Genomic DNA, 25,136 nt, shown 5'->3' with positions numbered 1-25,136 from the left:
AAGCCCAGCTGGAATTTGTGCATTTGGGAAGTCGGGATTTTCCTTCTCCAAGGAATGATGATCCCATTGCCAAACCTTTCCCTGTGCCTTCCCTACGAGACTCCTGAGGCTCCTCTGCTGGTTGGTGCCTCTGGTTCCCCCCTCCACAGCCAGATTTGGGTGGTTTTGGATCCCATCTGGTGAGGCCACACCTCGAGGGCTGTGCCCAGTTCTGGCCCCTCAGTTTGGGAAGGACTTGGAGATGCTGGACACATCCAGAGGAGGGGACGAGGCTGGAGAGGGGCTGGAGCACAAACCCTGTGAGGAAGCCCTGAGGGAGCTGGGGGTGCTCAGCCTGGAGAAAAGGAGACTCAGGGGTGACCCCAGCGCTCCCCACAGCTCCTGAAAGGTGCCCGTGCCCAGCTGGGGCTGGGCTCTGTCTGCAGGCAGCACTGACAGAACAGAGCACACAGCCTCGAGCTGTGCCAAGGGAAATACAGGCTGGAGAGCAGGAAAAAGTTCTTTACAGAAAGGTGATAAAGTTCTGCAATGGCTGCCCGGGGAGGTGGGGGAGTCCCCATCCCTGGGTGTGTTTAAAAAGCCTGGATGTGGCACTGGGTGCCAGGGGCTGGCTGAGGTGCTGGGGCTGGGTTGGACTCGATGGGCTTGGAGGTCTCTTCCAACCCAGGGATCCTGTGAATTCTGTGATTCTGTGAATTTTGTGATCCTGTGAATTCTATGATTCTCTGAATTTTGTGAATTCTGTGATTCTCTGAAGTCTGTGATTCTCTGAATTTCCAGGTGGATGCAGTGGGAATATCCCACTGCGGGACATTGGCCGTGTTTGATGCTCGGAGGGGTTGTTGCTGTGGGTGGGGAGCAAGGATTTGCTCCCAGGGGTGTCTTCGGGAAGGATTTTTAGAAAATGTGTTGTCCTGCGCGCTCCCTCGGTCGTGGGGTTTTGGGGTGTGGTATCCCACGGTTTTGGGGAGCTGCCCGTGCCCTCACTGGCACTGTGCCTGTTCTTCAGAGGGAATTCCACCAGGGAATCCCTGATGGATATGCCGGGCTCAGGAGCAGGAGGCTCTGGGCACGTTAGGATAATTAATGTGTGTGTGGCCGTGGTGAGGTGGAGCAGCAGGATCCACTCCCCCATCCCGGGCTGCAGCTGGAATCCCGGATTCCCCCTTTGGGTGTGTGACCGACAGGGACACGTCTGGCTGCATCCATTTTTACACTTTTTAGGCTGCATTAGGCATTGGAAAGGAAAATCCCTCGAGGAAAGAGCACTTAGGATTAATCCATTAACACCCGGGTGCCTCGGGGAGCTGTGAGGATTCCTCCTCCCATCCATGTACCCACACTCAAAGTGTCGCTGAAGTGACAGAAGTGCTTCCCCCGGGAGATGCTGCAAATCCCAATTCCCTGCTCCCAAACCCCGGGCAGCAGCAGAGGAAGAGGGGAAGGGATCATTTCCGAGGATGGCCCGAGCAGAAGGACTCACCAGGAACGTTTTGCTCAGCTTTGCTTCCCCCTCATCCTCTGCCTGTGGAAGTGCTGCCATTCCTGGAGCTGGCTTTGGGATTCCCGTGGCTTTGGGATTCCCGTGGCTTTGGGATTCCCGTGGCTTTGGGATTCCCGTGGCTTTGGGATACCTTCAGCTCTGGCTGGAGCTGGCGGGTGCTCGGATGCTCCGAGCAAACCCCGGGCTGGGTCTGTCCCCCTTTCCACCCTCCTGGCAGGGATGGTGATGGACTGAGGGATCCCTGGATAAGCTGCTCCTCTGGAGTCCTTTGCTGTTCCTTTTTAGCTGGTTTGGGGCAAAATAATCCTCGTGCTTCACCTGGTGTACAGGATGTGGGATTTATAAAAGGTTCCTAAATGGTTCACTGCAGGAAATAAGGAGGCTGAAGGGCGCTGCCAGGGCAGGGAATGACCTCTCCAGGATTTTTTTCATTTTTTTGGGTGTCTGTGGGATCAACACCTCGGACATCCGGGCTGATCTTTGGATACTTTCCATGGGGAAGAGGTGTGGGCTTGGCAGTGCCAACCCCTTGGTGGTGGGCACAGGACTTGTGATCCCCTAAAGGGTTTCCAGCACACCTGGAGCTCCTGGGGAGCACTTGCTGTGATGATTTCATCCTCAAACATCTTTTGGGAACAACAATTCCTGGCCAGGAAAGGGAAACCTGTGTGTGATCCTGCAGGGCTGAGTTATTTTAGAGCCTGGCAAGCGTCCAAGGATGCACAGCAACGCCGAAACACGCTCTTCCCCTTTTCCAAATCATGGAATCCTCCAACGGTTTGGTTTGGAAAGAACCTTAAATCTCAGCTTGTTCCGACTTCTGCCCCAGCTGGCTCCTGTCCAGCCTGGCCTTGGCCACAGCTTCTCTCTGGAAGCTCTGGGAGCTCTCTCAACCTGCGCCAGTGCCTCTGTTTTCCCAGGTTTCTGATGATGTGCAGCTTTCCTGTGGGGCACTGAGGGTTTCAGGAGCCAGTGGGGTTTGGAGGATGCCCCGGGCATCCCCAGGGCAGCAGAGCAGAGCAGAGTGTGTGATTGCAGGAGCCCCCTCATCCCGGGGGGACACCAGGGGCACACTGCCACCACCCCGAGCTCCCCGGGGGTGACACAATGGAACCCCCCCTCCCACCCCAGCCCCTTTTTGCGGGGCCCAAAAAGCGACTGCAAGAACTGTCATGCAAACATGCCGTGTGGCAGCCCCGCATGCCGCTCCCGCCTGGCCGCTCCATCCTTCTCTTCGCTCCTTTGGGCAGCGGGGCTGGCGGGGTGGGCCAGAGAGCGTTTCCCAAATGTTCTGAGAGCCTCGTGCGAAGCCCGGGGGGGGTTTTTTGGGGATGGTTTGCCCGTGGAGGCAGGCTGGGGGTGCCAAGGGGAGCTGCTGGCTCTGTTGCAGGCTCGTCACGGGGCCCCAGCCCCCTGACCATGGGGGCACAGGACACCCTGCCCGTGGCCGCCGCCTTCACCGAGACCGTCAACGCCTACTTCAAAGGGGCTGACCCCAACAAGTAGGTGCTGACCCCCGGGGGGGGGCCCTGCCACGACCCCCGGGGCTGTCCCCACGCTGGGGACGGGTGGGAGGTGACCAGGGATGTCAGGGATGAGGAGGGGGGCTGAGGCCTTCCTCTGGCTCTGGGTCAGGGGGATTTCCAGATGCCTTCTGTCCCACCTGGGGCGCCAGAAATGGATGTCTTGTTCAGGCTGCCCTAGAGCAGAAACCACGCAGAATTAAAAAATAAAGCAGGGATTTATCCAAAGGATCTCCTCCACCTTGGGCAGCACCAGAGCCCAGCCAGGGCTGCACCCAAATGACCCAAAATGGTCCCAAAATGCACGAGGGCTCCCGGGGCTCTCCTGGGATCAGTTCTGCTCCATTGGCACCTTGGAGTTCATTGTCCCATTCCAGCTCCAGCCCATCAGTCCCACCCTGCTTGTTTTTCTCTCTCCAGCCCACGCTGTTTGTGCTCCTGGGCTGAGGTTTGGATCATTTGTCCTTGGTGCCCAGCTGGAGCAGGAATTGTTTTGTCTCTGCTCTGTGCAGAGAGCTCAGCATCCCCTGATGTGAAGCTCATAATTTCACACTAAAGCAGCTCAGAATGTGAAAATATAAAAGCCAAAACCTGAGGACGGGAGGTGGCGTGGCCTGGGGCGCCCAGGGGCAGGGTGCTGCTGCAGTGCCCCGTTTCAAAATGTTTCTGCTGTAGGAAAGGGGGGTGAGGACTTTGTGGGAGCAATCTCAGAGCAGCACAGGGAGGGTGGCAGGGGCGTGCAGCCTTCTCCTCCCGTGCCTGGCCAAGATGGGATGGCATTCCAACAGAAACTTGGAGGGTTTTCCCACCTTTGTTCTCAGGCCCCCTAATAGATAAAACCCCAAAGGGCAGAGCGAAGACAAATTAATTTCACTGAAATACCGAATAGCTGAAAGACAGCAAAAACAGGGAGCCTCAAACAGGGTTTATTGGAGAATATCCCTGTCAGCCCCTGTGCTGTCTGTGCTCTCTCTGGGGCCACCAGAGGCCGAGTTGGGTGGGGAAGGGGGGACTGTCCCCATGCCATCCGTGGTGCCAGCCCTGCCTCCTGCCACGTTTCGAGCCCCCTTTGCTGCCCAGGCTCTCCGTGCTGCAGGTGCATCGTGAAGATCACGGGGGAGATGGTGCTGTCCTTCCCGGCGGGCATCACCCGGCACTTCGCCAACAACCCCGCTCCGGCCGTGCTCACCTTCCGTGTGCTCAACTTCAACAGGCTGGAGCACGTCCTGCCGAACCCCCAGCTGCTCTGCTGGTGAGCTCTTCCCCCGCAGCGTCCCGGGGAAAGGGGGGATTTCGGGAGAACGGGGTGTCTGCGAAAATCTACGGCCTGAAGTGGCTTCCTTGGAAGCACGCGCTGATTCGGGGAATGAGACTCTCAAACCCTTAAAGATTTTATGAGATCCCAAAGTGGTTCGGGTTGATAGGTCATCAGGATTATCCTGATATCAGGATTATCCCATGGGCAGGGACACCTTCCACTGTCCCAAGCTGCTCCAGCCCTGTCCAACCTGGCCTTGGGCACTGCAGGGATCCAGGGGCAGCCACGGCTGCTCTGGGAATTCCATCCCAGGGAACAATTCCCAATTCCCAATGTCCCATCCACCCCTGCCCTCTGGCAGTGAAGCCATTCCCTGTGTCCTGTCCCTCCCTGCCTTGTCCCCAGCCCCTCTGCAGCTCTCCTGGAGCCCCTCCAGGCCCTGCCAGGGGCTCTGAGCTCTCCCTGGATCCTTCTCCTCTCCAGGGGAACATTCCCAGGGGCTCTGAGCTCTCCCTGGATCCTTCTCCTCTCCAGGGGAACATTCCCAGGGGCTCTGAGCTCTCCCTGGATCCTTCTCCTCTCCAGGGGAACATTCCCAGGGGCTCTGAGCTCTCCCTGGATCCTTCTCCTCTCCAGGAGAACATTCCCAGGGGCTCTGAGCTCTCCCTGGATCCTTCTCCTCTCCAGGGGAACATTCCCAGGGGCTCTGAGCTCTCCCTGGATCCTTCTCCTCTCCAGGGGAACATTCCCAGGGGCTCTGAGCTCTCCCTGGATCCTTCTCCTCTCCAGGGAGCCCCCCCAGCTCTCCCAGCCTGGCTCCAGAGGGGCTCCAGCCCTGCAGCAGCTCCGGGGGTTCCTCTGGGCTCTCTGCAGCAGCTCCAGGTCCTGCTGATGTTGGCCCAGGGCTGGGGCAGCTCTGCAGGTGGGGCCTCACCTGGGAGGAGCCGAAGGGCAGAATCCCCCCCTTTCCTGCTGCCCACACTGGGGGATCAGCCCAGGATTTGGGGGTTCTGAATCCCAGTGCAGATGGATCAGGACAAGCTGGAGCTGTGTGGGAGGGAGCCAATGTTCTGGGCCCCTCAGTTCAGGAAGGACACTGAGATGATTGAGTGCATCCAGAGGAGGCAACGAGGCTGGTGAGGGCATTGGAGCACAAACCCTGTGAGGAGCATCTGAAGGAGCTGGGGCTGTTCAGGCTGGGCTGTTCAGCCTGTTCAGCCCTGTGAGCAGTTTGAAGGAGCTGGGGCTGTTCAGGCTGGAGAAGAGGAGGCCCAGAGGTGCCCTCATTGCTCTCCACAGCTCCTGAAGGGAGTTGCAGACAGGTGGGGTCGGTCTCTTCCACCTGCAGCACTGACAGAGCCAGAGGACACAGCCTCAGCTACAGCAGGGAAGGTTTACGTTGGATATTAGGAAACAATTTTTCACTGAAAGAATAATAAAATACTGGAATTGTCTTCCCAGGGAGGTGGTGGAATCACCATCTCTGGATGGGTTTAAAAAAAGACTGGACTTGGCACTTGGTGCTGTAGTCTAATTGTGGTGTCAGGGCACAGGTTGGATTTGATGATGATCTCAGAGGTCTCTTCCAACCTCGTGATTCTGGGATTGTGTGATTGTGTGATGTTCCTCTGGGGGTGGGATGGAGTGCAGCTGTGTAGAACAGCTCTCCTGCCCAGGCAGGTTGTCCAAAAGGCTCCTTCTCCTCCGTGCAGTGACACCGTGCAGAGTGACTCCAACTCCAAGGAGTTCTGGGTCAACATGCCAAATCTGATGACTCACCTAAAGAAGGTATCGGAACAGAAACCTCAAGCCACCTATTACAATGTGGATATGCTCAAATACCAGGTAGGGGTTTTTGTTGGGTTTTTGGGTTTTTTTTTTTTTTGTGAGATAAAACTGTACCCAAAAAAAAAAGAAAAAAAAAAAAGTATGCTGATTATGGCTGTAAAAAATGGCCAATGTAAAATAAAAAGTGGCCAATGTAAAATAAAAAGTGGTCAGTGTAAAAAATGGTGTTTCCCCAGTGCAGAGTGGAGCTGTGGTGAGGTGGGGGACGTGTCCCACTGTCCCTCCTGTGTGGCCCTGGGTTGCCTGGCTTTAAGCCCGGTACTAAATCCAGCGGGAATTCGAGGGCTTGCCCCCAACAATGCGATGTCTGTGTCTGTAAAACGGGATTTCTCCCTTCAGCCCTACGGAAACTAAATGTTTTTTCTGTCATTTTGGAAGGTATCTGCCCAGGGTATTCAGTCTACTCCATTAAACCTTGCAGTGAGCTGGCGGTGTGACCCTGCAAGCACTGACCTGCGCATCGACTACAAATACAATACAGAGGCAATGACCACGCCTGTAGCTCTAAACAACGTCCAGTTCCTCGTCCCCGTCGACGGAGGAGTAACCAAACTGCAAGCTGTGCTTCCTCCTGCTGTCTGGTAGGGATTGCTCGGCCTGCCCCTGCCCACAGCAGGGTCTGTGGTGGGGAGCTGGGCACACGCCGGGCACCCAGAGCTGCCCTCCTCTCGTAGGGGGACGCCTTTAACCCCACTCTGATTCCCTTCTCGTGCCGTTCCCACCGGGAAATGGTCCGAGGTGAAGGGAGAAGTGCAGGGGCAGAGCACCAGCCCTTAGTTGGTGGTTTGGCTGCTTGATCCGGCGTTTAGAGGGATGCACAGGCAGGTCCTGGCACTGGGTGGGAATAGTGGGAGCTTGGAGCAGCCTGGCACAGCGGGAGGTGTCCCTGCCATGGCTGGGGTGGCACTGGATAAGTTTTAAGGTCCCCTCCAACCAAAGCAGTCCGGGATTCTGGGATGCACGGACGTGTGGCTGTCGCTGCCCTAGGCTCACCTGCAATCCTCATAGCAATCACACAAATATTTTATTTGAAAAAGCTTGCTAAGACTATCAAGTCCATCCACGAGCCCAGCAGGTGAACTTTTACTTGCTTTGAAACCCAAATCCAAGCTCCCAGAATTGCTGCTCCAGAGTAGTTCCCCCCTCCTGTCTACCCACCCCCAGCCTTTAGCAAAATTCAAATTACTCCTTGGCAATTTCTTGATTCCTACAGAAATTATCTTCTCCGTGTGTTTGCAGGAATGCTGAACAGCAAAGGATATTGTGGAAGATCCCTGACATCTCCCAGAAGTCAGAAAACGGAGGTAATCCTGCCAAAATGCACGTCATTATCTCGGAATCCTTCAGGCAGGCACAGGCCCAGACACTCGGGATCCTGCTGGGGCTTGCTGGGGACAAAGCTGTTTAATTTTGGAGCTCAAGAAAGCAGGGCTGCGTGCCACCAGCGCCGCTTTGCCAGCCACCTTGGCATCCCGAGGGGCATTCACACGGTGGGCTGGGATGGGGTGCTGTGCCAACCCCTTGGCTGCCCTCCTCCCCGAGGCTGGGAGGGTTGCTCCTTCCACGAGAGCTTTTCCACGTGGGAAGCTGTTCCTAGCCTGGGCTGTGTGAAAAGCTGAATCGTGCTGCGAGGATGAGGGGTTTGTTCTGTCCTGGTGGCACTCTGGCCGTGCCCTTGTCCATGCCAGGAGGATGAGGGGGTTTGACTCTGACTCTGTCCCCTTGGTGCCAGCCCCAGTGTCACTCTGGCCGTGCCCTTGTCCGTGCCAGGAGGATGAGGGGTTTGTTCTGTCCTGGTGGCACTCTGGCCATGCCCTTGTCCGTGCCAGCAGGATGAGGGGGTTTGTTCTGTCCTGGTGTCACCTGGCCATTGTCTTTTCCATGCTGGGAGGATGAGGGGGTTTGACTCTGACTCTGTCCCCTTGGTGCCAGCCCCAGTGTCACTCTGGCCGTGCCCTTGTCCGTGCCAGGAGGATGAGGGGGTTTGTTCTGTCCTGGTGGCACTTTGGCCATTGCCTTGTCCATGCCAGGAGGATGAGGGGGTTTGGTTCCTTCTGGTGGCACTCTGGCTGTGCCCTTGTCCGTGCCAGGAGGATGAGGGGGTTTGTTCTATCCTGGTGTCACTCTGGCCATGCCCTTGTCCATGCCAGGAGGATGATGGGGTTTGTTCTATCCTGGTGTCACTCTGGCCATGCCCTTGTCCGTGCCAGCAGGATGAGGGGGTTTGGTTCATTTCTGGTGGCACTCTGGCCATGCCCTTGTCCGTGCCAGGAGGATGATGGGGTTTGTTCTGTCCTGGTGTCACTCTGGCCATTGCCTTGTCCGTGCCAGGAGGATGAGGGGGTTTGTTCTGTCCTGGTGTCACTCTGGCCATGTCCTTGCCCGTGCCAGCAGGATGAGGGGGTTTGGCTCGGTCCTGGTGGCACTCTGACCATTGTTTTGTCCATGCTGGGAGGATGAGGGGGTTTGGCTCTGTCCTGGTGGCACTCTGGCCATGCCCTTGTCCATGCTTGGAGGACAATGGGGTTTGTTCTGTCCCCCCGATGCCAGTCCCCTCCGGCCGTGCCCTTGTCCATGCTGGGAGGATGATGGGGTTTGTTCTGTCCTGGTGTCACTCTGGCCATGCCCTTGTCCGTGCCAGGAGGATGAGGGGGTTTGTTCTGTCCTGGTGGCACTCTGGCCATGCCCTTGTCCGTGCCAGCAGGATGAGGGGGTTTGTTCTGTCCTGGTGGCACTCTGGCCATGCCCTTGTCCGTGCCAGCAGGATGAGGGGGTTTGTTCTGTCCTGGTGGCACTCTGGCCATGCCCTTGTCCGTGCCAGCAGGATGATGGGGTTTGTTCTGTCCTGGTGGCACTCTGGCCATGCCCTTGTCCGTGCCAGCAGGATGATGGGGTTTGTTCTGTCCTGGTGTCACTCTGGCCATGGCCTTGTCCGTGCCAGGAGGATGAGGGGGTTTGGTTCTTTCTGGTGTCACTCTGGCCGTGCCCTTGTCCGTGCCAGGAGGATGAGGGGGTTTGTTCTGTCCTGGTGGCACTCTGGCCATTGTCTTTTCCATGCTGGGAGGATGAGGGGGTTTGACTCTGACTCTGTCCCCTTGGTGCCAGCCCCAGTGTCACTCTGGCCATGCCCTTGTCCATGCTTGGAGGATGAGGGGGTTTGTTCTGTCCCCCCGATGCCAGTCCCCTCCGGCCGTGCCCTTGTCCATGCCGGGAGGATGATGGGGTTTGTTCTGTCCTGGTGGCACTTTGGCCATTGTTTTGTCCATGCCGGGAGGATGAGGGGGTTTGTTCTGTCCTGGTGTCACTCTGGCCGTGCCCTTGTCCATGCCAGGAGGATGAGGGGGTTTGTTCTGTCCTGGTGGCACTCTGGCCATGCCCTTGTCCGTGCCAGCAGGATGAGGGGGTTTGTTCTGTCCTGGTGTCACCCGGCCATTGTCTTTTCTGTGCTGGGAGGATGAGGGGGTTTGACTCTGACTCTGTCCCCTTGGTGCCAGCCCCAGTGTCACTCTGGCTGTGCCCTTGTCCATGCCAGGAGGATGAGGGGGTTTGGTTCTTTCTGGTGTCACTCTGGCCATGCCCTTGTCCGTGCCAGGAGGATGAGGGGGTTTGTTCTGTCCTGGTGGCACTTTGGCCATTGTTTTGTCCATGCCGGGAGGATGATGGGGTTTGTTCTGTCCTGGTGTCACTCTGGCCATACCCTTGTCCATGCCAGGAGGATGAGGGGGTTTGGTTTTTTCTGGTGTCACTCTGGCCATGCCCTTGCCCGTGCCAGGAGGATGAGGGGGTTTGTTCTGTCCTGGTGGCACTCTGGCCATGCCCTTGTCCGTGCCAGGAGGATGAGGGGGTTTGGTTCTTTCTGGTGTCACTCTGGCCGTGCCCTTGCCCATGCCAGGAGGATGATGGGGTTTGGTTCTTTCTGGTGGCACTCTGGCCATGCCCTTGTCCGTGCCAGGAGGATGAGGGGGTTTGTTCTGTCCTGGTGGCACTTTGGCCATTGTTTTGTCCGTGCCAGGAGGATGAGGGGGTTTGTTCTGTCCTGGTGTCACTCTGGCCATGCCCTTGTCCATGCCAGGAGGATGAGGGGGTTTGGTTCTTTCTGGTGTCACTCTGGCCGTGCCCTTGTCCGTGCCAGGCCGCTCACCCGGCTGTTTTTTGGGGTTCCCGTGGCAGGTGTGGGCTCGCTGCTGGCGCGCTTCCAGCTGGCCGAGGGGCCGAGCTCGCCGGCGCCGCTGGCCGTGCAGTTCACCAGCGAGGGCAGCACGCTGTCCAGCTGCGACATCGAGCTGCTGGGCGCCGGCTACCGCTTCTCCCTCGTCAAGAAGAGGTTCGCCGCAGGTGGGTGCGCGCCGCCGGAGCCGAGGTTTTAGGAGCACGGGAATCCCTCTGGGTTCGGGTGAGACGCGCGACGTCGGCTTTGCGAGATGCGCTGCTTGGTCTGGCGAGTGCAGGCCTAGCAAAGCTTGTTCTAGCTAAGACAAAAAAAAAGCAAATTTCCATACCAAAGACCTTGGAACGAACAAAGCAGAGTATCCTGTAATTTCTGACAAAACCTGAGTACAGGTGTAACCAGCTGTAAGGATAACATAAAATCAGCAGAGTGAATATGCATTAACCCATTATAAATTCCTATGCATATGGAAATTAGTAAAGGTAATAAAAAAGGATTGGGAGTTCTCAGAGGTACGCATGTCCATTGAAAGGCAGTGAGTCCCCACACGTAAATGAACACACCCATTCCCTACAAATCTTCATTAGAATTATGAAGTTTAATTTTTCATCCGCGTTTCAGTGTCCCTGCGGGCAGGGTGGGGACAGAGGGGCAGCAGCTCCATGAGTGACACAAATCCCCCTGCCACCCACCAGCCTTGGATCTCATGGCTCCTGCCTGCTCCTGCACAAAAGGCAAGGCTGGCACTACAGGGCACCTCCAGGGCACCTCCGGGGCACCTCCAGGGTATCTCCAGGGTATCTCCAGGGTATCTCCAGGGCATCTCCAGGGTATCTCCAGGGTATCTCCAGGGCATCTCCAGGGTATGTCCAGGGTATCTCCAGGGTATGTCCAGGGTATCTCCAGGGTATGTCCAGGGTATCTCCAGGGCATCTCCAGGGTATGTCCAGGGTATCTCCAGGGTATGTCCAGGGTATCTCCAGGGCATCTCCAGGGTATGTCCAGGGTATGTCCAGGGCATCTCCAGGGCATCTCCAGGGCATCTCCAGGGTATGTCCAGGGTATGTCCAGGGCATCTCCAGGGCACCTCCAGGGCACCTTCAGGGTATGTCCAGGGTATCTCCAGGGTATGTCCAGGGTATCTCCAGGGCACCTCCAGGGCATCTCCAGGGCATCTCCAGGGTATCTCCAGGGTATCTCCAGGGCATCTCCAGGGTATGTCCAGGGTATCTCCAGGGTATGTCCAGGGCATGTCCAGGGTATGTCCAGGGCATCTCCAGGGCATCTCCAGGGCACCTCCAGGAAGAGCCTGTGCCCCATTGCTGCAGAGAGTAATGAGGATTTTTCCTCATTGCTGCAAAAAATAACAAGGATTTTTCCTTATGGATTGATTTTTCCCCATTGCTGCAGAGAGTAATGAGGGTTTTTCCTTATGGATTTTTTCCTCATGGCTGCAGAGAGTAACGAGGATTTTTCCTTAATGCTGCAGAGAATAGTGAGAATTTTTCCTTATAGATTTTTTCCTCATGGCTGCAGAAAATAACGAGGAATTTTCCTTAATGCTGCAGAGAATAGTGAGACTTTTTTCTTATAGATTTTTTCCTCATGGCTGCAGAAAATAACAAGGATTTTTCCTCATGGCTGCAGAGAATAATGAGGATTTTTCCTTATGGATTTTTTCCTCATGGCTGCAGAGAATAACGAGGATTTTTCCGTATGGATTTTTCCCCATTGCTGCAGAGAGTAACAAGGATTTTTCCTTATGGATTTTTTCCTCATGGCTGCAGAGAATAACGAGGATCTTCCCGTGGGCAGGAAGGGCTGGTGGAGGTGGGCAGGAACTCCTGGGAACCAGGGCTGCTCCCTCCCCCAGCTGATTTCTGATCCCCTTTCTAGGTAAATATTTGGCGGATAACTGATGGAACCTTATGCAAGTCCATGGAAAACCCTATGGAAAATACCCAAGGACTGCTGTGCGTGGAACGGGTTTTAATCTCAGTTTAAGGAAAATGAACTAAATCCTGCACTCGGGACATTTCTCTTGGAAGTGTCGACAACTTTCAGCATTTTTTTTTCCTTGGAAAACACCGTCTTGACCAGTCCTCCAGTATTTCCTTCTAGGTGTAACATTGTTAATGGTTTTAAAATGTAATTATTGTATTTGTAAATTGTACTCATTCCAGTAAGGCTGTAATTTTGGCAGTTAGACACTTGAGTTTTAGCATTTTCCCATTCATGAAATGGATGTAATTTAAACTGTGGTATATAAATCTAATCGTAGTACTGTTGAATGGCACAATGCTTACAGAGGTAGATTGCATTTTGTCAATATATACGATTTCAATACGATACTGGTAGCTGTTACGAAGGGGGTGCCTCATCAAAAGAGAGTTCAGTAGGGCCCACAGGCTGATTTAATTTTCCCTCAGTCCTTAGTACGTCTCACAGCGATCAATAAAAAGCTCAGCCTTCAGGTTCAGCTGGTTTAACTCCGGAAAAATATTCTTGGAAAGGCGGAGCTTCCTAGGACAGTCTCCCAGGAAGGAAATCTCACTCCTGCAAGGAATATTCACCCCAAATTTCCAACCCCGTGCTCTCTTAGAACTGCACATTCCCCGTTGGAATCCCAGCAGCGCTTCCCTGCCCCGTGCCCGGGTATTTTTGGGGATGGAGATGAGGAAAGAAGCAGCAAAGAGGCACAAAATGTCATTTTTTGGCTCGAGGATGCCTTTTCCCAGCTGCCTCCGGACGCTCCGTTTTTTGCCTCGCTTGGCTGGCTTTTTTCCTGCCTCTCTCCCCCATTTTTTTGAAAGCTCTACGGGTTTAGAAAATGCTTTAAAGACTCGCAGCTGCGCCTGCTTCTCTATTTTAGCACTCAGGCCAGGAAAACGTGGCTGGAAAAAGCCAGGGGAGGATTCCCAGGGAGCAGGAGCAGCACTGGGCTGCTGGGATCAGCCAGGGCAGGAGCCCAGCTCGCCAGCGCTGGGAGCAGCTGTCTTGTAGAGATGGGAAAACACGTGGAAGGGCTAAATCGGGGAATGGGGGACAAAATCTTGTCCCTGTGTGCTCTCCCTGCGCCCCTGAGCGCTGCTCATCCCTGCGGGTCTGCCTCCCATGCCAGCCCTGGCAGCACGGGGAGAGCCTCGCTGGCCTTGTGGGGCTGCAGCTGCCTGCTGACCAGCAGAATTTGGCAATTTAAGGGAGAAAAATGCAGGAAGCTTTGTGAAATCAAACACAGATGCACAGAGGGGCAGCCGTGAGAGGGGTGCCGGGGTTTTGGGAATGTGTAAGGTGACCAAAATGTTGATTTTCCCAAATGTCGCCAGGATTAGCGTGCTTTTACACTGGAAAACGGCCTGGGCATGGCGGGAAGGACAACGGAGACCTGTGCCCAGCTTGAGAGGTTTTGGGAATCGTGGGGGATGTTTCAGGGAGGAAACGTTGGGATGTCTCAGGGGTGAGGTGGATTCCAGGCCGAGAGCTGCGCAGTGAGCTGTGGGTGAGCTGGCAGGAGGCAGCAGCAGGAAGGGAAAAGCACAATTCACTTCCCACGGATTTTGGGAGTGCACTCCCCAGTGCTCCACTCCATGAACAATTCTCCCCTGAGCTGGAAATTTGTATCAGGTGTGGAGCTCACCCCTTTGTGACGCAGAAACCCCAAAAATCAGGTTTATGATGGGTACAACTGCTCCAAACCCACCCTTCCAATGCAGATCTATGGCGCAGACCTGGAAAAAAAAATGGATTCATAATGTAAATATTACCAGAACATAGAGATTTGACTTTATATTTCATCTGAAAGACAAGGTGTTTACATTAGCATTGGGTTTTGGAGTGCTTTTTAAACAGAAAAACCCATAACCCAAAGCTCCCAGGCTCATCCTGTTCGAGCTGGGGAACAAAACAGAGGTCGCTTTTTCGGGACACAGCCCTCGTGGCCTGGAGAGAGAGATGGGAACAGCCTGGGACATTTTGTCCCATTTCTGGGCTGTGGGACGTGCCAGCACTCCACAGGTGGCAGGTGACACCAGCCCTGTGACGCTGGGAGCAACAGCAGCGATTTGGGACAGGGTTTTCCATCCTGCTCCTGCCAGATTTTGGCAGAGTCATTTCTCCGAGTGGCTTTGCTGGGGGTTTGGTGAGAGCACTGGCTCAGGGAGGGAGCTGTGCTCAGGGTGGTCACACTCTGCAGGCTTCACCTCGGCTTTAGGAAGGAAAATCTGTGTATTTTCAGGGAATTGCCTGCCCCCTGACAGAGAGCAGGGAGGTGCAATGGCTCTGATTTGGTTCCACAGGGATCCCAGATTGGTTTGGGTGGGGAGGGACCTTAAAAATCATCCTGTTCCACCCCGGCCATGGCAGGGACACCTCCACTGTCCCAGGCTGCTCCAGCCCCAGTGCCCAGCCTGGCCTTGGGCACTGCCAGGGATCCAGGGGCAGCCACAGCTGCTCTGGGAATTCCATCCCAGGGAACAATTCCCAATTCCCAATGTCCCATCCATCCCTGCCCTCTGGCAGTGAAGCCATTCCCTGTGTCCTGTCCCTCCCTGCCTTGTCCCCAGCCCCTCTGCAGCTCTCCTGGAGCCCCTCCAGGCCCTGCCAGGGGCTCTGAGCTCTCCTGGATCCTTCTCCTCTCCAGGGGAACATTCCCAGGGGCTCTGAGCTCTCCCTGGATCCTTCTCCTCTCCAGGGGAACATTCCCAGGGGCTCTGAGCTCTCCCTGGATCCTTCTCCTCTCCAGGGGAACATTCCCAGCTCTCCCAGCCTGGCTCCAGCCCTGCAGCATTCCCAGAGCTCTGTTTCCCAAGCCAGGCTGAGCTGGAGAGGGGCTGAGCCCCCTGGCACTGCCCAGCCCTGGCACTGCTGGGCTCAGCAGCACCAGGATCCCTCTGGGTGACCAGCAGGGTAAATAAATTGTAAATTGTAAAAATGTGAATGCATGAACAGAAAGGCTTTAGCCTGAAATCTCTCACTAGTCGGGAAAAAACCACCAAATAACGAGATTTTCATTTGGTGTCTGCATTTGTTCTTGAATGTCACTGCCCTGTTTGCATCTTCTTGGTTCTGTTGTCATTCAGAATTCCAGTGAAATTAATTTCCCTTCACTCTGCCCTTTCAGGTTTTATCTATCATGTTCTTTTTTTAATATAAAGTGGGAAACCCTGCCAGTTTCTGTTGGAATTCCTCCCTCTGTGGCCAGGCAGAGCAGGGAAGGGAAGGGAAGGTACAGCCCCCCCTGCCACCCTTCCCGGGCTTCTCCCTCCAGCAGGAGCATCCTAAAAAAAGTCACCACCTCTTATTCCCAGCAGAAGCATTTTTAAATGGCTGGAGTGCGCTGAAAAGGTGTCAGATTTTTAATTTGCCTAAGAGAGAGTCAAACATTTTTTTTTCCCCTACCCATTTGTGGTTTTCATGTGAAAATATCTCAGTTAAAACCCCCAATTTTGAAGCTTGTCATGACCAAAATACGTAAAAAAATACATAAAAAATCCTGCTGCACTTCCCAGGTTAGGAATGACTGTCTCAAAGATTTCCCTTCCCAGAATTCTTCTGTTCCTCTTTTCCTCACGATTTCCCCGTGTAGAGCCAGGGAGGTTTTATGCTAATCGGGATGATTCCAGTCAGGATTTTCATTCTTCTTCCACTGCAAGGCAAGGGAAAGATTGGCAGGAATTCTCCCTGCTCCTGCCTGGCTCCCCTTGTCCCTTTGGGAGGGTGGTGCTGCTGGCCGTGCTTCTTGGAGCCACGAGGGTGGTGGAGATGCTCTTCAGAGGTTTGGGACAATCAGGATTTGGTGGGACACCCCAGCCCCCCGTGGGATTTTGGGGACAATCAGGATTTGGTGGAACACCCCAGCCCCCCGTGGGATTTTGGGGACAATCAGGATTTGGTGGAACACCCCAGCCCCCCGTGGGATTTTGGGGACAATCAGGATTTGGTGGAGCACCCCAGCCCCCCGTGGGATTTTGGGGACAATCAGGATTTGGTGGAACACCCCAGCCCCCAGCAGGGTTTGGGATGAGCAGGATTTGGTGGAACACCCCAGCCCCCAGCGGGATTTTGGGGACAATCAGGATTTGGTGGAACACCCCAGCCCCCCGTGGGATTTTGGGGACAATCAGGATTTGGTGGAACACCCCAGCCCCCAGCGGGATTTTGGGGGTTCTTTGTTCACCCCCCAGCAATCCCAGGTGTGCTGGGATCACGTCGGGCTCCTCATCCACGCAGGAAGGGGTTTTTCCCTCCCGACATTCCAAGGCTGCTGCTTGGATGAGCTGGAACAAAGGGAGATGTGGCGTGGGCTGAGCCGGGATTTGCTTTGGGGTGGCCGGGAGCTCCCAGGGCTGGCGGGAGGAGGGCCCAGGATGTGGGACAAGGCCACTGTGCCACCCCAGCAGTGACTCAGATACCCCCAGGGACCACCCTGGACCACTTAACGAACTCCCCCGTGTATAAAATGTTTATAAATATTTGTGGATGAAGATACACAGGTCTATTTTTAAGATTTAAGTTAAATAAGTTAACGAATGGCTGGCCTTTCCTGCCTAAACGTGCAATGAGATGTATTATACCTTTAGTCTACGACGGCCTAGGTACTGCTTAGTCTGTGATGAAAACTTTGCTGCTTTCCTACTGTTCTCAGAGAAAAAAAAAATAAACAAAAAACAAAAAAACCAACCTATAAAAGACGTACAGGTTTGTTGCACAGGGACTACTGCAGCGAAGCTTTGTATTTGACCACTGGTAATATGAATGTGTTGTATTGACTTGTTGAAGATAATCATGAAACAACATATTTTAAATGTTACTTGCCTTATAGATTAGAGTACGACTATGTGGATATCATTTTTTGTAAATACTGTTTTTTATAAATGTCTCTCCTCCATCCTCCCCCTCACCGAGTTCACTGACTCTCAAATATGCAATTATTTACCATGCAGAGCGTTGTGACAGAGAAATCCCCACATCAGAACAAAGTTTATTCATCCTATACACAAGAACCACATGAAATACCCAACTGAGTTGCAATTTAAATGTGATTATTATTATTTTTTTCCCTTGAAAATAAACAAAAAGCCGTAAACCGTTTCCTTTTCTGAGCCAGTTTTGCTTCCACGTGCAGGGGCACCCAGAGGGGAGGGCAGAGGGATTGAAGGCTGGCCAAAAAAAGGGTCCCTGTCCCAAAATCCCCAAATCCCCCATTGCTGCTGGAGTTTGTGCAGTGTCCCAGCACGGGGACGGGTCCAGGGTGGCACGAGGGGACACCTGAGGATCCGCAGGGAGCGTGGGCATGGATGAGCCGAGGGAAGGGACCTGAGGGATTTGGGATTTGGGCACCTGTGGGACCATGGGGACACCCCAGGGCTCTGGGGACACGGGGAGTCTGTGAGGATCCGCAGGGACCACGGGAATCTCTGTGGGCTGGAGGGACCCAAGGGTGCCACGGGGACCCACGGGTGCCACGGGGACATTTCGGGGGGCTGCGGGAGCCCGTGGGGACCCGAGGAGGTCACAGGGACCCTCAGGAGCTTTGAGAACATCAGGGAGCTGTGGGGACGTGTGGGGACATTTGGAGGCCATGGGGACAAAATCTTGAGGTTTATGTGGGGACCCGTGGGAGCTGAGGGGATACGTGGGAGCCATGGGAATTTCTGGGAATGCGGCGGGTGGAGGCCGGGAATACGGAGGGTGGATCCGGAGAACGGGAATGCGGCGGGGAACGGGAATGCGAAGGGATGGAGGCCGGGAATGCAGAGGGTGGATCCGGAGAACGGGAATGCGAAGGGATGGAGGCCGGGAATGCAGAGGGTGGATCCGGAGAACGGGAATGCGAAGGGATGGAGGCCGGGAATGCAGAGGGTAGATCCTGAGAACGGGAATGCGAAGGGATGGAGGCCGGGAATACGGAGGGATGGAGGCGGGGACCGGGATTGCGGCGGGTGGGGACCGGGAATTCGGAGGGCGGATCCGGGGAACGGGAATTCGGAGGGATGGAAGCCGGGAATACGAAGGCATGGAGGCGGAGAACGGGAATTGGGAGGGCGGATCCGGGACCGGGATTGCGGCGGGCGGGGACCGGGAATTGGGAATTGGGAGGGCGGATCCGGGACCGGGAATTGGGGATTGGGAATTGGGAGGGCGGATCCGGGACCGGGATTGCGGCGGGCGGGGACCGGGAATTGGGAATTGGGAGGGCGGATCCGGGACCGGGAATTGGGGATTGGGAGGGCGGATGCGGGACCGGGAATTGGGGATTGGGAATTGAGAGGGCGGATCCGGGACCGGGAATTGGGAATTGGGAATTGAGAGGGCGGATCCGGGACCGGGAATTGGGAATTGGGAGGGCGGATCCGGGACCGGGAATTGGGGATTGGGAGGGCGGATGCGGGACCGGGAATTGGGGATTGGGAGGGCGGATCCGGGACCGGGAATTGGGGATTGGGAATTGGGAGGGCGGATCCAGGGCCGGGAATTGGGGATAGGGAATTGGGAGGGCGGATCCGGGACCGGGAATTGGGAATTGGGGATTGGGAGGGCGGATCCAGGGCCGGGAATTGGGGATAGGGAATTGGGAGGGCGGATCCGGGACCGGGAATTGGGAATTGGGAATTGGGAGGGCGGATCCAGGACCGGGAATTGGGGATCGGGAGCGGCGCTGCAGCCGGGCCGTGCCGGGACATCGCCGAGGTGGGACGGGAACGGGACCCGGCCCCGTGGCCCAGAATCCCCCGAGTGCCGGTAAAGTGTGCGAGAAGGGCTGGAGGCGGCGGTCGCTCAGAATGCGGATTATGCGAGAGAATGAATGGATTTACGGCCGGTTTGGATGGAAGGGACCGAAAAGCTCAGGCAGCCCCGGGAACTCCTCCCGCTGTCCCGGGAATCCCAAACTCCGGTGTCCAGCCTGGCCCTGGGCACTGCCGGGGATCCGCAGCTGCTCTGGGAATTCCATCCCAGCCCCTCCCCACCCTCCCAGGGCACAATTCCCAATTCCCGATATCCCATCTGTTATGTGCAGTTGATGTAATTTGCGCTATTTTTAATACGATATATGTGATAGTGAATATTTGTTAGAGCGTACACCTTTGTGTTGGGAGTCTGCCCTACCTCTGCAGGTGAGACTTGGTGTATATTAGACATTTATCTATAAGAAATTTATCTATAAGGAGACGGGCCACGTTTGGTGAGATATGGAGACCTTGGGCGCTGATCACTGCGTGAACGACTTGAGAGAGACATTAGGGACATTTTTGGGCAGATACACGTGAATGTAGCGTTTTTGTAAACTTTATTAAGGCATTCAATAACTCTGGACACTGAATTGTTTTTCTTTATTATTAAGAAAGCAAATCTTATTAACCTCTAGACTTTGAATGGAAGAAAAGGCTGATTGCTGAAATCTTGGTTTCAGGCGGAATTTTCTTTATAAAAACCGCTTGTGCCAGGATGGAGGTGTGTGGGCATAGAGAAAAACCTTGCTGAGGTTTTCTTTGTTGTTCTTTCCCACTGATTTCTTTGTTGCACACCCAGGGCCGACCCCGGGCTCGGCTCTGTTCTTTCCTTGTGGCTGGCTAGATAGAATTGGATTGCAAAATCAATATTTTAATTTTTTTCATTTTCATTCAGCTAGACAAATGTCCATTCATAGCACATCTAAGCCCGTCCTCTTGCCAGTTTGTCCCGCTCCCCCTTGCCCTGCTGGTTTTTGGGCGGGTTTGGAGCCCGGCTGGTTTTCTCCGCAGGCTGCGAAGGCGCAGGGGGTGCCCAGGTACCAGGTGGTGGTGGTGGCACAGGGTGGGCAGAGCCTGCAGATCAGCTCAGATCAGCTCTGGGATCCCCGCAGCGACACGTTCTCCTCCTGCGGGTTCGAGAGCAGCTCGCTGTTCGCCGTGCCGAGTGTCTATGGGGTGGGTTTGAGTAGGGAGGCGGCTCAGCAGCAGGAAAAGTTAACGTTCAGCCTGATTCTTCCTAGCCCTGCTGTTGAAAATACCTATGAAGGACCTAGGTGCTCTCACCTGCTTTGAGATGTGAGCTTTGGGTGAGGGGAATAAGGAGCTTTCCATGGCCTAGTTGTGCAGCTGCTTTCAGAACTTGCTCTACATGTAGGGGAAATATTTTCAGAATAAAGCCTGTAAGTAATGTTTTCCCTGTTCTCCTCCAGGAAACGTTACTGGAAGTATTTGGATTGGGGAGCAACATTACTGGGAGTATTTGGATTAGGGAGTGACATTGCTGGATGTATTTGGATTAGGGAGTGACATTGCTGGAAGGATTTGGATTGGGGAATAAACCGTGGGGTTTGCCTGCCCACCTTTGGGGCGGGTACTGATGGTTCTAAGTCCTGATGCAGGTGGGCTCTGGCTCACCTTGCTCTGGATCTGAAACCAGATTTTTTGTTACCCCTATTTCCCAGCTGAAACCTGCTGTTAGGTCTTCCTGAGTCAGAGAACAAGCCTATCACAAATTGCTTGTTTTATTCCACTTTAGGTGCAAAGCTGAAACCAGAGCAGTCATTAGTTGGGAACAAATATTTCATGTACTCGTGACTAAAAGTTTAACCCTCTGAACACTGTGAAATGCAGACAACCTGAAGCCACTTGCTGGTGGTGCGCTGTGACATTTAACAATTAAAGAACACAATGGAAAGAAATGTGGTTTTTTGTCATGATTATTTTAATCCCTGGAAGCCGTGGCACCGAGCTGCTGCATTTCAGCACAGGGAGCTGATCTCTGTCCTGCTGCAGCCCACGTTGCAGCAGGACGTGGCCAGCAGCTCGGCCTCCTCGCGCCTGTTGAGCACAGAAACTTTGCTGCTGGTCTGGAATTGTTGCTCAGGTTTGACGTCCAGGGGCTCTCTGTGGATCCCCAGCCTCGGCTCTGGGGGTGAGGAGAAGTCAGCATCACCCTCATCCTCACGCAGGAAACGCTGGGGGTCTGCACCCTCTGTGGCAGGAAAAGGAGAAGTGAAGAGTCAGGGCAGGATGAGACATTTTTATCTTTCCTAGGAAGACACCAAAGGACAGGGGGAGCTGAGCTGCCCTCTGCCACGAGCACCACATCACCAGCTCCTCACCGAGGAGCCACCCGTGATCAGCAAGGTGAAACCAAGGAATTCAGGGATTTCTATGGAAAAATTCCTGTGGTGCCTTGAGTCTCACACTGCTAAATTTGCTTCTCCAGGAAAAGCTGTGATTTGATGTCTCAGAGGCTCCTGACCAGCACCTTCAGCTGGGCCTGGGGGGTTCCTGAGTTGCAGGTGCTGCATTAAGGCTCCAGCTGCCCCAGAATTTCGGGTGTTCCCACGGAAATCACAGCCCAGCTGCAGCTGAAGCACCTCAGGACAGCTGGTCTGTAAAGCTGTAGCAGCTCTCACTTTTTAAAAGCAAGGTTCTTCAGCAGATTTTGGGGAGGGGGTTGCCCACGTTACCACTTTTGTATTTGTTTAAATCTTCTGCTACAAGAGAATTTTCCAAAATTGCAGATGTAGGAAGTGCAGAAAGCCTCTTGCTGGCATCTACCTCTGTTATTTTCTTGTTCTCTATTTATTTTAATCAGGGTACAGATTTCTAGCTGTGCATGTTAACAGTTGAATTTTCTGACAATCAAATCAAAATTTTCTGAGTACCAAGAAATGTTCTAGTAAGTATAAATACACACAAAAACATGTGAAGGTGCTTAAATTGCAGAGCAGCTATTCAGCATGCTTTAATTACAAAGTTTTATAAAGTTTCTGGTTTCTAGTGGGCAAAGTGAAGACCACAGGATGGCACTTGCAGTGACATCAGCAAAAAATCAGCACTGACTTCAGCAAAACATGTCACTGAAATGAGACGGCAGAGAGATTTTCAGGGACAGCCTTGCCTTGGATCCTGTTCCTCAGGGGAGCTTGGAAAATCTTGGTTGGAATTATTTTTCTTTAGCAAAATAGCCCAGGAAGGTGAGCCAGGCAAACTGCAAGGAGAGGGAACACGAGCACAGCCCGTGCTGGGGAGCTGGAGCTGCAGGGATTTTGGGGAGCAGGGATTTTGGGGGGCTGGAGCTGCAGGGATTTTGGGGAGCTGGGGCTGCAGGGATTTTGGGGAGCTGGGGCTGCAGGAATTTTGGGGAGCAGGGATTTTGGGGAGCTGGGGCTGCAGGGATTTTGGGGGGCTGGAGCTGCAGGGATTTTGGGGGGCTGGAGCTGCAGGGATTTTGGGGAGCTGGGGCTGCAGGAATTTTGGGGAGCAGGGGCTGGGGCTGCAGGGATTTTGGGGAGCAGGGATTTTGGGGGCTGGGGCTGCAGGGATTTTGGGGAGCAGGGGTTTTGGGGGCTGGGGCTGCAGGGATTTTGGGGAGCAGGGATTTTGGGGGGCTGGGGCTGCAGGGATTTTGGGGGGCAGGGATTTGGGGGGCTGGAGCTGCAGGGATTTTGGGGGGCTGGAGCTGCAGGGATTTGGGGGCTGGGGCTGCAGGGATTTTGGGGGGCAGGGGTTTTGGGGGCTGGGGCTGCAGGGATTTTGGGGAGCAGGGGTTTTGTGGGGCTGGAGCTGCAGGAATTTTGGGGAGCAGGGGCTGGGGCTGCAGGGATTTTGGGGGGCAGGCGCTGGGTCTACAGGGATTTTGGGGGCTGGGGCTGCAGGGATTTTGGGGAGCAGGGGTTTTGGGGGCTGGAGCTGCAGGGATTTTGGGGAGCAGGGATTTTGGGGGGCTGGAGCTGCAGGGATTTTGGGGAGCAGAGGTTTTGGGCGCAGGGGCTGCAGGGATTTTGGGGGGCAGGGATTTTGGGGGGCTGGGGCTGCAGGGATTTTGGGGGGCTGGGGCTGCAGGGATTTTGGGGGGCAGCAGGCGCTGGGCTGTACTCACCCCGCAGGTCGCGGTGCCTCCTCCAGCGCGAGCCGCCGCAGGTGAACACCACGGCTCTGATGAAATCTCTCCCACAGAGCCTCACCTTGTCCCCTTCCCCTTCCCGGGCCAGCAGCAGCAGGGCAAGGCAGCCCAGTGCCAGCAGCGTGCCCCTCATGCTGCCAGCCTGCCAGGGCACGAGGGATCAGCTGGGGAATTCTGCTGGGCCTCCCCATTTATAGCGACGGTCCGTTCCCTGCGCTGGGCTACAGCTGGCTCTGAGGGTGGCAATGTTTGCTAAAAACAAATAAACTGCTTGTTTCTGCTCATCTTTGAAGTGCTTCGGGATCTCGGGGATGGAAGATTTCGGAAGTGTGCGTAGGTGCTTTATGGGAACGCCCGAGGTGTAGCAGGTTATGGGGTATGGCTGAGGTGGATGCAGGGAAGGTGTGTCCTGCCAGAACGAAAGGGGCTTGGTGATGGGATTTGTCCTCGGGGGGGTTGGTGGCTGTGTTCCCCACACAAACTGATGGCCAGGCCTGACCGGGCTCTTTTTGTGTCGGTGATCCCAAAGAAAAAGGGGGTGAGCTCCTTCCCGTGATGTCTGCGTCGTGCACCTCTTCATTGCCCTGCCTCGGTCACTGCCAACTGGGGAAACCCTGCCGGTGCCAGGCACTGCTGGGAAAATCCACCCAGAGGGGTTTGTGCCACGTGTTGGCATCCCAGCCAGGATTCCCAGTGTGCCAGAGACAGGATCCTGCAGCACACGGAGCTGAGTCTGCTCTGGGAGCAGAGGTTGCTTCTGAGTTATTGGTTCCGAACGTTGGCTCCAGTGTATTTACGTTTCCATATAAAAACCCTTGCAATAAAATGCCTCTAGGAGGAAATTTCTCAATTATATGGTCAGAAATTCCATTTTAAGGACAAAATACATGAGGAACTTTGGAGATCTTGAGTCCTTCCTGGCACCACAAGGATTTTCCAGCACCATAAAGTCACAGGTAATTGATTTTCACTGCATGCAGGGTGGGTTATGATGTGTTACAGAAAGCTTGTTTTTTAGCAGTAAGCAAACAGCCATGGGCATGAATGGAAAACACAGGGCGTATTTTGGTTGGATTTACAATAATGATTAACAAATGATTCACCTTAACGAGTGTCTTTCCTTGAAACACACCAAGATGAATTTTATGTCGGGGGGAAGTTTGCGTGTCCCCTGTCAGATGTGCAGCACACAGAAGGAAGTGGATGTTAATGCAGCACAAATGATCCTTAATTCGGTGATGTGTTTGAGTGCTGGGTGTTTATTGTCAGGATAATGAGAGGCTGCATGTTCTGGATCTATAAAATACACGTTTCCATACGTAATGTGCTCAGCAGCTTGTGCTTAATCGCTCCTCTGGAGATGCTCCCTGTTTCCTGTGGGCAGGAAGTGCCTGGAAGTCGTCCAGCTGGGTAATTTTTTTTCTGTTTCTTCTGCTCTGCCCCCCCAAAAAAGCCAGCCTAGGCAGCCAAACGCTGCCTGCTTTCAGCCCGAGGAGAAAAGACCTCGGGGAAAAAGGATAAAGGGATAAAGTCCCAAGGAGAAAAGACTGCAGAGACCTTTCCATGATCAGGATTTCAGAGAAGGGCCCCATCCATGAGCACTGGTGAGGAGACTTCCAGGAGGAAATCGAGGCCGTTTGAAAGAAGTTTCTAAGCAGTGTGGTTTCAAAGAGAAACTTTATTGATTAAAAAACATAACAAGTTTATGTTCTTACTACAGCAAGGGTTTCTGAAGGAGAAGGGATATCAGCTACTGTTAAACAGCACCAGCAGGAGCAACAATGTCACACAAGGAACCAACCTGGAAAACAAGAGGAAAACGAGCTGATTCTTCTGTGGAATTCTGTTAATGCTGGAAAAAAGCATTTTTTTGGCAGGCCAGGTTGGGTTGCATTTGTGCTGTCGTATTTGACAGCATGCAAACATTTATCTTGTTTATAAACAAAATTAATTTCCAGTGGTGTGGCAGCA

The 25,136-nt window shown here is 54.3% G+C and overlaps 2 protein-coding genes across 5 annotated transcripts in view; one reads left to right on the top strand and one right to left on the bottom strand.

The window, feature by feature from the left end:
• Positions 1-17,389, top strand: part of SGIP1 (SH3GL interacting endocytic adaptor 1) — a 58,892-nt gene extending 41,503 nt beyond the window's left edge. For all 4 annotated transcript variants that reach the window (XM_077785308.1, XM_077785307.1, XM_077785305.1 and 1 more), the window contains 7 exons: positions 2,895-3,006; positions 4,124-4,279; positions 5,998-6,130; positions 6,512-6,714; positions 7,373-7,437; positions 10,304-10,468; positions 12,198-17,389. In XM_077785308.1, coding sequence (XP_077641434.1) covers positions 2,895-3,006; positions 4,124-4,279; positions 5,998-6,130; positions 6,512-6,714; positions 7,373-7,437; positions 10,304-10,468; positions 12,198-12,220 — 857 coding nt within the window. In that variant the 3' untranslated portion in view covers positions 12,221-17,389. The remainder of the gene's footprint in view (positions 1-2,894; positions 3,007-4,123; positions 4,280-5,997; positions 6,131-6,511; positions 6,715-7,372; positions 7,438-10,303; positions 10,469-12,197) is intronic.
• A 3,620-nt stretch (positions 17,390-21,009) lies between these two features.
• INSL5 (insulin like 5) lies at positions 21,010-23,298 on the bottom strand. The gene is made up of 2 exons (XM_021535616.3): positions 23,142-23,298; positions 21,010-21,242 (listed from the first exon to the last, which is right to left on the bottom strand). The coding sequence occupies exons 1-2, from the start codon at positions 23,296-23,298 to the stop codon at positions 21,010-21,012; spliced, it is 390 nt and encodes a 129-aa protein (XP_021391291.1).
• Positions 23,299-25,136: the final 1,838 nt, after the last annotated feature.

Source organism: Lonchura striata, chromosome 9 (assembly GCF_046129695.1).
Source record: "Lonchura striata isolate bLonStr1 chromosome 9, bLonStr1.mat, whole genome shotgun sequence".
NCBI lineage: Eukaryota > Metazoa > Chordata > Aves > Passeriformes > Estrildidae > Lonchura > Lonchura striata.
Note: the sequence above shows the minus strand (reverse complement) of the source record. Positions and strands in the feature narration are given on the sequence as shown.

What these genes read in the sequence shown, in the direction of transcription:
- INSL5 (XM_021535616.3), bottom strand. Translation starts at nt 23,298, where the DNA reads ATGAGGGGCACGCTGCTGGCACTGGGCTGCCTTGCCCTGCTGCTGCTG. An exon ending in GAGGCACCGCGACCTGCGGG is followed by an intron (nt 21,243 to 23,141) that starts GTGAGTACAGCC and finishes TTCCTGCCACAG; the next exon opens with AGGGTGCAGACCCCCAGCGT.